The sequence below is a fragment of the Saimiri boliviensis genome, chromosome 11 (genome assembly GCF_048565385.1).
Source record: "Saimiri boliviensis isolate mSaiBol1 chromosome 11, mSaiBol1.pri, whole genome shotgun sequence".
In the NCBI taxonomy this organism is placed as follows: Eukaryota; Metazoa; Chordata; class Mammalia; order Primates; family Cebidae; genus Saimiri; species Saimiri boliviensis.
The window spans coordinates 61761220-61773957 of record NC_133459.1 but is presented as its reverse complement, the minus strand read 5'-3'; the positions used below and the strand labels follow the sequence as shown (position 1 = coordinate 61773957).

Sequence of the window (12738 nt, the reverse complement as noted above, 5' to 3'; positions counted from 1 at the left end):
AAGGAAAATTTCCTGAGGCAACCTTAGGGGAAACTGCAAACATCGGCAATGAAATTTTCAAAATAAAAGTTTCAAACTTAAGAAATATGGGACTGGTTGAAATGTCATAATACTGTGATCTTGAATCAGTGTTAAATAGGCATGAAATAGAAATTTCTCCCATTTTAAACAAAAACCCTCTCTTGCTCCAACTATTAACCCATTTGTCTGCTCCGCTTTACACTCATTTCCCAAAACAGTTGCCTATAAACATGCTGTGTCCAGTCTTTGTCCCATTCACTAGTGAACCCATACCAGTTAGGCTTTCACCCCAGTCACCATGAAACTGCTATGGACAAATATCCATAATGACCTCCAGTGTACTAAATGCAATGGTCAATTCTTACTGCCTTACTTGATTCTCTCATTAGCATTTGAAATCCCTCCCCTCTCACTGAAACACTTCCTTCACTTGGCTTCCATGACATCATACTCACCTGGTTCTCTCCTATCTCATCCAGTGAATTCTTAGACATCTTTGTTGGTTCCTCATGTCCCCTACCTCTGCATTTTGGGGCTTAGTACTTACTCCTCTTACTAATCTATACTCATACCCTTAGTGAGTCATCCAGTAGCATGAGTTTAATTACCAACTATATGTAAAGACTCAACTTTGTCTCCAGCTTGGTCCTTTCCCCTAAACCAGGGTTATCTGATCTTTTGACTTCCCTGGGCTACAATGGAAAAAGAATTGTCTTGGACCACCCATAAAATACACTAACAATAGCTGATGAGCTTTAAAAAAAAATTGCACAAAACCTCTATGTTTTAAGAAAGCTGTATCGGGCTGCATTCAAAGCTGTCCTTAACTGCAGGTTAGATAAGCTTTCACTGAACTCTAGACTCATCTACCCAGGTGCTCTTTACTATCTCTACTTGGATATGTGCTAGACATCTAAAACTAAACGTAAATAAAAAAATAAACTATTGATCTCCCCAAACTACACACTGCCCCCACCACACACAAAAGTTCCTTCAACATGCTTCCTTCCACTCGCTAAATGGCCGCGCCACCCATTCCGTTATTTATACTAAAAACCTTGCAATCATCCTGAATACCTCTCTTTCACAACCCCAGCAATTCCAGTTGGCTCTACCTTGAAAATATATCCAAAATCTGACCAGTTCTAACCACTTCCACTGCTACCCTGGTCCACAGCACCATCATCTCTCATGGATTCCATTATCCACAATCTGTTCTCCACATAGCTGCCAAATGGACCTTTTAAAAATGTAAGTCAGGGCCAGATGTGGTGGTTCATGCCTGTAATCCCAGTACTTTGTGAGGCTAACGCAGGCGGATCATGAGGTCAGGAGATCGAGACCATCCTGCCCAACATGGTGAAACCCTGTCTACTAAAATATAAAAAATTAGCCGGGCATGGTGGCACACGCAAATAATCTCAGCTACTTGGGAGACTGAGGCAGAGGAATTGCTTGAACCTGGGAGGCAGAGGTTGCAGTGAGCCAAGATTGTGCGATTGCACTCCAGTCTGGCAACAGAGCAAGACCCCGTCTCAAAACACACACACACACACACACACACACACACACACACACACACACCCCACACACAGTGTAAGTCAGATTCTAGTCCCATTATGGGAAACTATTAGCTCTCTAATCTTTGGTCCTATTATTTCTTTCCCTCACCCAGCTACAATCATCATGACCTCCATGATGTTCACTGCATTTGCAGTTTTCTCTTCCAGGATGTTCTACCCTCAATTATCTACACAGTTTACTCCGTTACTTCCTTTGGTTTTTTGCTCAAGAAAGCCCTACCATTTTAAAATTGCATTAATCCCCGCACCCCTCCCGCCCAGATATCATATCCATTTCTCCCTTGCTTTGTTGTTCTCTATAGCACTTATCACCCTCTGACATGCTATGTATTTTACATATGCTGATGTCGGATTTCTCCACTAGAATGCGACCTCCATGAGAACAAGAATTTCTGTTAGTTTTGGTCACTGCTGTACCCTCAACCTCCAGAACAATGCTTGGCATACAGTAAGTGCTCAAAAACTATTTATTAAAGAACAAATAAACCTGGTGGTCCTCACCTTAAGATCACTGGACCAGATTGTGAATATCACAATAGGGCTAGAGTCTGACATACACTCAGGAATCTGGGCTTGTGCTAACAAAAAATGAACTTTATATCCACTTTCCATTTGAACCCCTGAGTAAAGTTAATCCTTACCTTGTCTTTCCTATTCACTGCTTAACTTCCTGCCTCCCACACCCCCATCCTCCATGGTAATTATCTAAAGTGCAAAACCCTCAGGATACCCATTCAACTCTGCCCTGAAGATACCTGCCTTGTCTTCCTACAAGATCTAAATATGAAATATCTCCTTTGAAACCTTCCCCTACACTCCCCTAGTAAAGTTAGTCATTCTTTCTTTGTTTTCTGGGTACTTTGGGCAATCCTCTATGTAGTCCCCCAAAATGTAAATAAGTATAGCCTGTTGGGCCAGGCACAGTGGCTCATGCCTGTAATCTCAACACTTTGAGAGGCCAAGGCGGGCAGATCACAAGGTCAGGAGTTTGAGACCAGCCTGGCCAACATGGTGAAATCCCATCTCTATTAAAAATACAAAAATTAGCTGGGCATGGTAGGCATGCCTATAGTCCAGCTACTCGGGAGGCTGAGGCAGGAGAATCGCTTGAACCCGGGAAGCGGAGTTTGCAGTGAGCCAAAATCACGCCATTGCACTCCAGCCTGGGTGACAGAGTGGGATTCCATCTCAAAAAATAAGTAAGTATAACCTGTTATTTCCACCATGAAAGTGTAGTCTGCATAAGACGACTGGAAAAATAAAAGGCCTGACACATTCTGATTGCCTACTGTATATCAGGCATGGAATTCCTATTTTAATAGGCATGTTTATTGATTTATTCTACAGTTATAAAACATGTTTAAGAAATTAGAGCATAGTGCCTCACACCTCTAATGCACTTCGGGAAGCTGAGGTGCAAGGGTTAGGGTGCAAGGATCGTTTGAGGCCAGGAGTTTGACAGCAGCCTGGACAACAGAGCGAGACCCTGTCTCTACAAAGAATTTTAAAATTAGGCAAGCATGATGCTGTGTGCCTATAATCCTAGCTACTCAGGAGGCTGAGGAAGGAGGATCACTTGGGCCCAGCAGTTCTAGGTTGCAGTGAGCTATAAATGCACCACTGCACTCCAGCCTAGGCAACAGAGTAAGACCATCTCAAAACAACAAAAAGTTCATAACATTTGTAATAGTTGCCAAATATTCCATGGAGCTTATATACTTATTCATGTATCATTTTTTACCTAATGGATAATTGAGCTGCCCCTAATTTTTCATTATAATAATTAGATGAATAGCCATTCATTCAACAAAAATCAGATCACCTATTCTTTACCAGGCACTGATAGATGCTACAGATAAAATGGTATGTGTAAAATGCAGAGTTCTTGCCCTCAAATAGACTGCAATCTAGCATATTAGACAGCCTTGAAAAAAATGTGATATCCCTTAAATATATGAACTTTATAAGTAGACAAAGACATCACATGAAAACTACATATTAGTATCTCTTATGAATATATATGCAAAAATCATCAAGAAAATATTGGCAAACTGAAGCCAGTGGAAGATAAAAAGAATTATACACCATGATCCAGTAGGATTTATCCCAAGAATTCAAGATTAATTCAACATACAAAAATCAATCAATGAAATGTATCATATTAATAAAATAAAGAGGGGAAAAAAACAACACATGATCAAAGATGCAAAAAAGAATTATAATCCAACATTTTTTCATGATAAAATCATGTAAACTAGGAATTAAAGAGAAACTTCCTGAACCAGATAAAGGCCATCTATTTTTAAAAGCCCACAGTTAACATCATAGTTAATGGTGACAGACCACATGCTTTCCCCCTAATATCAAGAAAATAGAAGATGTCCACTCTTGTTACTTGTATTAAACATTGTATTACAGGTCCTAGGGTAATTAGGCAAGTAAGAGAAATAAAAGATAAAAGTCATCCACATCAGAAAGAAAGATGTAAAACTCATGATTTGCAGATTACATTATCTTATATATATAGAAAACTGTAGGAAATCCATTAAAAACCTATGCCAAAGAACACAAGTTCAACATACAAAAATATTGTATTCAGATATAGTAGCATTGAACATTATGAAAATGAAATTAAGAAAACCAGTCCTTTACAATATTGTTATAAAGAATTATGCTTTATGATCATTCGTTATACTTAAGAGTAAATTTAATAAAAAGTCTAAAACTTATATACTGAAAACCACAAAACATTGTTGAAAGAAATTAAATATCTAAATAAATGGAAATGCATCTTGTGTTTGTTCACTGGAAGACTAAATATTAAGATGGCAATATTCATGATGAAACTCCATTTCTAAAAAAATTAGCCAAGTATGGTGGTACATGCCTATAGTCCCAGCTATTCAGGAGGCTGAGGTGGGAAGATTGCTTAAGCCTGGGAGACAGAGGTTGCACACCACTGCACTCCAACCTGGGCAACAGAGCAAGACCCTGTCTCAAAACAAAAACAAACAAACAAACAAACAAAAACCAGCTATATTCCACAAATTGATATGCACAATCAATTCAGTCCCTATCAAAATCTCAGCTGGGTTTTGGGAGAAAATGGATAAACTTCTAAAAATAATATGAAAATAAAGGGATGTAAAATAGATAAAACAATCTTATAAAAGAACAAAATCAGTGGACTCACATTTTCAATTTCAAAACTAACTACAAAGCTACAATAAAGAAGACGGTATGGCAGTGGTATAAGGATAGACATACAGATTAATGGAACAGAACTGAGAGTCCAAAAATAAACCCTTACATTTAAGAACAACTGATTTTCAACAAGAGTGCCAAGACAATTCAATGGAACTAAAATAACTGAATAAAGTCATACTCCTACTTTAAACCATATACAACATTAACTCAAAGTTGAATCAAAGGCATAGATATAAAAAATATTAAAACTCTTAGACAAAAATATGGAGGTAAATATTCATGACCATTGGTTGTACAATGGTTTCTTAGACATGACACCAAAAGTACAAGTAACAAAAGAAAAAAATAGATATACTGGATGTTATCAACATCGAAACTTTTGTACTGCAAATGATACCATCAAGAAAGTAAAAAGGCAACACGGAAGGGGAGAGAATACTTGCAAGTTAAATATCTGGTAAAGAACTCATATCAAGAATATATATTTAAAAACTCTTACAACTCATAAAAAGACAACCCAATTTAAAATGGGCAGAGGATTTGAATAGGCATTTCTCCAAAGAGAATATACAAATGGCCAATAAGCTCATGAAAAGATGTTCTACATCATTAGTCATTAGGGAAATGAAAATCAGAACTCCAATGAAATACCACTCATACCCACTAAGATGGTTATAATTAAATAGACAGCAAGTGCTGTCAAAGATGTGGAGAAATTAGAACACTCGCACATTGTTGGTGAGAATAAAGAATTGTGCTGTACTTTGGAAAACAGTTTGGGAGTTTCTGAAAATGTTAAACATAGAATTACCATATAACCTAGCAATTCTACTCCCAGGTATATACCTAAAAGAAATGAAAACATATGGGCACTCAATACTTTGTAAACAAATGTTCACAACAGCACTATTCATAACACTAAAAAAAAACAGCACTACTGATAATACTAAAAAAGTAGAAACAACTTAATGTCCATCAATTGATGAATGGATAAAGAAAATGTGCTATACCCATATAAGGGAATATAATTTGGTAATAAAAAGGAATAAACTACTGATATATGCTATAATATAAATGACCCTCAAAAATATGCTAAGTGAAAGAACCCAGTCATAAAATACCACAATTTTATTATCCCATGTTATGGACTGAATTAAAATTCATATGTTGAAGCCCTAACTCCCAGTGTGACTGTATATGGAGATAGAGCCTTTGGGGAGGTAAATAAGATTAAATGAGATGATTAAGAGTGGGGCCCTAATCCAATAGTACTGGAGTCCTTACAAGAAAGAGACAACAGAGATCTCTCTCCATGTATGATATACAAAGTAGAAACTTTCTACAAGCCAGGAAGAGAGGCCTCACAAGAAACCAACACTGAAGGTAGAACATTGATCTTGAACGTTTAATCTCCAGAACTCTAAGAAAATAAATTTCTGTTGCTTAAGCAACCCAGCTTGGTGTTTTGTTATGGCAGCCGTAGCAGACTAATACATTCCATTTGTATGAAATGTCAAAAGTACACAAATCTATAGAGGCAGAAACTAGACAGTGGCTGTCCAAGGAAGGGAGTTAGGAGTGAGAGTGGAATGGGGAATGAATGCTAATAGGTACAGAATTTCTTCTGGGAATGATAAAAATAATCAAAATTAGATGATGGTGATAGTTGTACAAATCTGTGTACATTCTTAAAACCACTAAGTTGTATAAATGGATGAATTTATGTGAACTATGTCTCAAAAGCTATAAAATAGATATTTCAATAACTTTTTAAAACAGTGGCATGCTGAAATATGTGCCATTTCTTAAAAACTGAACTTACCAAATATTGTATAATTCTAGAAAGAAATGTAAAACATGGAAGATATTTCCTCACAGAAATGGAAAAGGATTTCAACTGTAGTTCTTCTTCAGAAGTCTTTTCAAATATTGAAAAGGAAGTTACACAAGCTATAAAAAATGCCATTGTTGTCGCAACGGAGGGCATTAGGAGTTCATCCTTCAATAGAAGAGGTAGCATACTGTAAAGGAAAATTTTTAAAAATCAAAAGAGAATCATCAATTCAAACCATAACCACTTTGTAAAAAAGTTTTAAATTAGTTTACAAGAATCATACTGAAAATATATGGAAATTGGTATGACTTACCTAAATGTTGACACAAGTAAAAACCAAGTAGACATAAAAGGAATGTCACTTAAAACTAAGCAGACTGGTCTAAAATGGTAAAGAAAAAATATTTTAATATTATAGAATATAATTTCAACTCCTAATTGTAGAAACTCTAAACACATTTTATCTGTCTGATTTTCAGGGGTAGCTTAAAAAAAGCCAGGAAGGTCTTCACATGCACTACTGATTCTTTTCTTTTCTTTTCTTTTTTTTTTTTTTTTTTGAGACGGAGTTTCGCTCTTGTTACCCAGGCTGGAGTGCAATGGCGCGATCTCGGCTCACCACAACCTCCACCTCCTGGGTTCAGGCAATTCTGCCTCAGCCTCCTGAATAGCTGGGATTACAGGCACGCGCCACCATGCCCAGCTAATTTTTTTGTATTTTTAGTAGAGACGGGGTTTCACCATGTTGACCAGGATGGTCTCGATCTCTTGACCTTGTGATCCACCTGCCTCGGCCTCCCAAAGTGCTGGGATTATAGACTTCAGCCACCGCGCCCAGCCCCGATTCATTTTTTTAAACAGTCTAGACTAAATTAGCCTAGACACAGGCACAGAGGTGTCAACTCCTCATAATAACTAGAATATTGCTGCTTCCAGTATGCCATTAATGGTACTTTTTTTCTCTATCATACAGACAAGTAGCTTTAAAAAAAGGATCAGGGGCCGGGCGCGGTAGCTCAAGCCTGTAATCCCAGCACTTTGGGAGGCCGAGGCGGGTGGATCACGAGGTCGAGAGATCGAGACCATCCTGGTCAACATGGTGAAACCCCGTCTCTACTAAAAATACAAAAAATTAGCTGGGCATGGTGGCGCGTGCCTGTAATCCCAGCTACTCAGGAGGCTGAGGCAGGAGAATTGCCTGAACTCAGGAGGCGGAGGTTGCGGTGAGCCGAGATCGCGCCATTGCACTCCAGCCTGGGTAACAAGAGCGAAACTCTGTCTCAAAAAAAAAAAAAAAAAAAAAAAAAAAAAAAGGGTCAGATAAACAAATCGGAGAAGTCTTTGTCATATATTTTGTACTACTTGGTAAATACGAATTCCCAGTATTGTTGTTTTCAAACATCTCTTTTATGCTCTTTCATGTTACATATTACTCCACTAAGTTAAAACTAGAGTTGCAGACGAGATTGTCATGCCGCTGGAGAGGACAAGAGCGACAAGAGGATAAAGGAAAACAAATTGATAATAGTAAAATTAAAAGGAGGAAGAAATTAGTAGGAAGAGCTACATGAAAAGGGCAATAGTATAAGAACAGGAAGCACAATACCAATAACTGGAACCACAGGCTTTATCAAAGAGTTGTTTAGGGGCCAGGCACAGTGGCTCATGCCTGTAATCCCAGCACTTTGGTAGGCCAAGGAAGATAGATCATTTGAGGTCAAGAGTTCAAGACCAGCCTAGAGAACTTAACAAAATACCATCTCTACAAAAAAATTTAAAAATTAGCCTGGCATGGTGATGGATGCCTGGGGTACTAGTTACTTGGGAGGCTGAAGTGGGAGGCTCACTTGGGCCCAGGAGTCAGAGGCTGCAGTCAGCTATGACTGTGCTACTGTGCCTGAGTAACTGAGGAAGACCTTGTCTTTTAAAAAAACTTTTTACATATAAGCACTGATCTGAAAGGAATACAAAGATGATTATAACTCAGCTCCTAACTTCAAAGTACTTAAAATTCATCACCAAACAGCAAAATCCCCTACATCCTCAACCTTTTCTCTGAACCCCTCCCTTTACCACCTTGTTTGAAACAATGCCTGGATCTCTCCTCTGAAGACAATACTGCCTTCTGCCCTCTCAGCTGTGCCTATTTTTGTTGTTTCCACAGTCTTCAAGTGATTTGGCCTGGAGGTGGGAGGTAGCCTCCTTGATCTTCCTCACTACCTTCACACCGGTTCTCCCTCTCTCCACCCTAATAATCTCTAGCTTTGAATCTCTTGTTATCACGCTTTATCCCCTATTATTCCTCATCTTGTAATTACTGACCAACCAGAGGGTTGCTTCCCTCATGATCCAAAGATTTCAGCTCCTTTCTCACTATCACGCTCTACAAACCGACTTAATTACTGGCAATTTTGCTAGAACGCCTCTCTTCTAGTGACCTCATCTTTAATCCTCTCTCTTAGGATCATACTTTAGACTGCAGCTCCTCCATGATCAGTTCATGAACTGTACTCTCACCACTCTCTGGCCTTTTAGTCCAACTCCAACAATCTTTTGATTGTTCCTTTTCACTTTCCCTCATCCCTATGATGGCCTTTTCCCTTTTTACCTGTACCTTAAATTCTAAGGTCAATGATTATAATCACTCTCATGCATTCATTCTTATGCCCTCAAGCAAGGGAGTTATCCTCACTAGACAAAACCATAAACCTGGAAATGCCCAACTCTCCACCAGCACTTACTCCAACCATACTGAACAACTGCTTTAGAGAAAAACATCTACCCAAACGAACTGGTCTCACTTTAAATACATGATCATGATATTCAATTGTCCTGCAATTACTATGTATTTCCCTGATCCATTTACACTCTGTCTCTCCTTAGAAAAATGTTTCACACTTCTCCCTCCTACTTCCAACAGCTTCAACCCACTCTTGGCTAATGACTTTCCCTCTCCAATAAAAAACTTGAAGCAGTTAAAAGAGAACTCTCACAGATGTCCACTCACATTTACTCTCTTCCCACCATTTCTACCAGTATAGCCCATTCACCTCTTTTACTAAAGAGGTATGACGCATACATCTGTCCGATGTCAGTTGTTCCATTTGTGCTCTAGCTCCTACCCCATCTCCCTCACTTAAGGACAGTGCTCCAGCAACTCTTCCTTCTCTTGAGATGCTGTACCATCAGTTTCCTTCTCTGTGATCATTCCACTGCCTTTATTGCTCCTCTCTTAAACAAACCAACTAACCTATCTTGACCCCATTTTCTCTACCAATTATTGCCCTATTTTTCTGCTTCCTTTTTCAACAAAACTCCTCTGAAGAACAGTCCACCTTCCTCACACCATACATAAAAACTCAGCTGGGCACAGTGGCCCAGGCATGTAATCCCAGCACTTTGGGAGGCCAAGGCAGGTGGATCACTTGAGGTCAGGAGGTCAAGACCACCCTGGCCAACATGATGTAACCCCCGTCTCTACTAAAAATATAAAAATAGGTCAGGTGTTCTGGCAGGCACCAGTAGTCCCAGCTACTTCGGAAGCGGAGGCAGGAGAATCACTTGAATCCAAGAGGTGGAGGTTGTAGTGAGCTCAGATTGCACCACTGTACTCCAGCCTGGGTGACAGAGTGAGACTCCATCTCAAAAAAAAAAAAAAAAAAAAAAAAAAAAAAAAAAAAATTAACTAAAAATGGATCAAAGACATAAATATAAGAGCTAAATCCATAAAACTATAAAACTCTTAGAAGGAAAATGAGGGTAAATCTTTATTTCCTTCAGTTTGGCACTGGTTTCTTAGATATATACAAAAAATACAATGATAAAAGAAAAGATAGATAAATTACACATCAAAATTAAACACTTCTGTACATCAAAGAACACTATCAAGAAGGTAAAAAAGACAAGTCAAAGAATGGTAGAAAATATTTGCAAATTATTTGCAAATCATCTATCTGATAAAGCTTAATACCCAGAATATATAAAGAACTCCTAAAACTCAAAAAATGAAAACCCAATTAAAAACTGGGCAAAGGATTTAAATAGGCTTGTCTCCAAAGAAGATAGACGTATTTGCCAACAAGCACATAAAGAGATGCTCAATATCATTAGTCTTGCAAATCAGAGTCACAATTAGATATCACTCATACCTACTAACATGGCTATAATCAAAATGATGGAAAATAAGTGCTATCAAGGATATGGAGAAATTTAAGCCTTCCTATATTACTAGTAGGAATGTTAAATGGTGTGGCCACTGTGGAAAAGTCTGGTGGTTCTTCAATAAGTTAAATACAAAACTGCCATGTGATTCTGTAATTCTACTCCTGGGTACAAACTCAAACAAAACGTGTACCTGACTATTCACAGTGGCACTACTGACAACAGCCAAAAGATGGAATCAACCCAATGTCCATGAACTGATGAATGATGAACAAAATGTAGTGTATCAATACAATGCAATACAGGGACAAAAAAGAATACAGGTCTGACACAACATGGATGAACCCTGAAAATATTAACAACCGAGACACAAAAGAATATTATGATTCCATTTATATGCAATATCCAGAATAGACAAACTTTTTTTATCAGAAGGAAATCTTTCTTTAATCTTTATATATGTGTGTGTGTGTGTGTGTGTGTGTGTGTGTATATATATATATATATATATTTTTTTTTTTTTTTTAATTGCACTTTAGGTTCTGGGGTACATGTGCAGAACATGCAGGATTGCTGCATAGGTACATGGCAATGTGATTTGCTGCCTCCATCCCCCCGTCACCTATATCTGGCATTTCTCCCCATGTTATCCCTCCCCAACTTCCCTGCCCCCCAACCGTCCCTCCCCATCCCCCCCACCAACAAATCCCAGTGTGTGATGCTCCCCTCCCTGTGTCCATGTGTTCTCATTGTTCAACACCCGCCTATGAGTGAGAAAATGTGGTGTTCGATTTTATATTCTTGTCAGTTTGCTGAGAATGATGGTTTCCAGATTAATCCATGTCCCTACAAAGGACACAAACTCATTGTTTTTTATGGCTGCACGGTATTCCATGGTATATATGTGCCACATTTTCCCTGTCCAGTCTATCATCAATGGGCATTTGGGTTGGTTCCAGGTCTTTGCTATTGTAAACAGTGCCACAATGAACATGTGTGCATAAGTCTTTATAATAGAACAATTTATAATCCTTTGGATATATACACAGTAATGGGATTGCTGGGTCAAATGGAATTTCTATTTCTAGGTCCTTGATGAATTGCCACATTTGTCTTCCACAATGGTTGAACTAATTTACAATCCCACCAACAGTGTAAAAGTGTTCCTATTTCTCCACATCCTCTCCAGCATATGGGTCTCCAGATTTTTTAATGATTGCCATTTTAACTGGCGTGAGATGGTATCTCAGTGTGGTTTTGATTTGCAATTCTCTAATGACCAGTGATGATGAGCATTTTTTTAAATACGTTTTTTGGCCTCATAAATTTCTTCTTTTGTAAAGTGTCTGTTCATATCCGTCACCCACTTTTGAATGGGCTTTTTTCCTGTAAATCTGTTTTAGTTCTTTGTAGACTCTGGATGTTAGCCCTTTGTCAGATGGGTAGATTGCAAACTTTTTTCCCATTCTGTTGGTTGCCGGTTCACTCTAATGATTGTTTCTTTTGCTGTGCAGAAGCTGTGGAGTTTAATTAGATATCATTTGTCTATTTTGGCTTTCGTTGACAATGCTTTTGGTGTTTTAGTCATGAAATCCTTGCCTAAGCCTATGTCCTGAATGGTTTTGCCTAGGTTTTCTTCTAGGGTTTTTATGGTGTTAGGTCTTCTGTTTAAGCCCTTAATCCATCTGGAGTTAATTTTAGTGTAAGGTGCCAGGAAGGGGTCCAGTTTCTGCTTTCTGCACATGGCTAGCCAGTTTTCCCAACACCATTTATTAAACAGGGAATCCTTTCCCCATTGCTTTTGTCAGGTTTGTCAAAGAGCAGATGGTTGTAGATGTGGGGCATTGCCTCCAAGGCCTCTGTTCTGTTCCATTGGTCTGTACCTCTCTTTTGGGACCAGTACCATGCTGTTTTGATTACCGTAGTCTTGTA

The 12738-nt window shown here is 38.5% G+C and overlaps 1 protein-coding gene across 8 annotated transcripts in view; it reads right to left on the bottom strand.

Moving 5' to 3' along the window:
• ALG6 (ALG6 alpha-1,3-glucosyltransferase) overlaps positions 1–12738 on the bottom strand; it is a 67000-nt gene that overhangs the window by 1813 nt on the left and 52449 nt on the right. For all 8 annotated transcript variants that reach the window (XM_039474148.2, XM_039474151.2, XM_039474150.2 and 5 more), the window contains 2 exons: positions 6959–7027; positions 6634–6832 (listed from right to left, as the gene is read on the bottom strand). In XM_039474148.2, coding sequence (XP_039330082.1) covers positions 6634–6832; positions 6959–7027 — 268 coding nt within the window. The remainder of the gene's footprint in view (positions 1–6633; positions 6833–6958; positions 7028–12738) is intronic.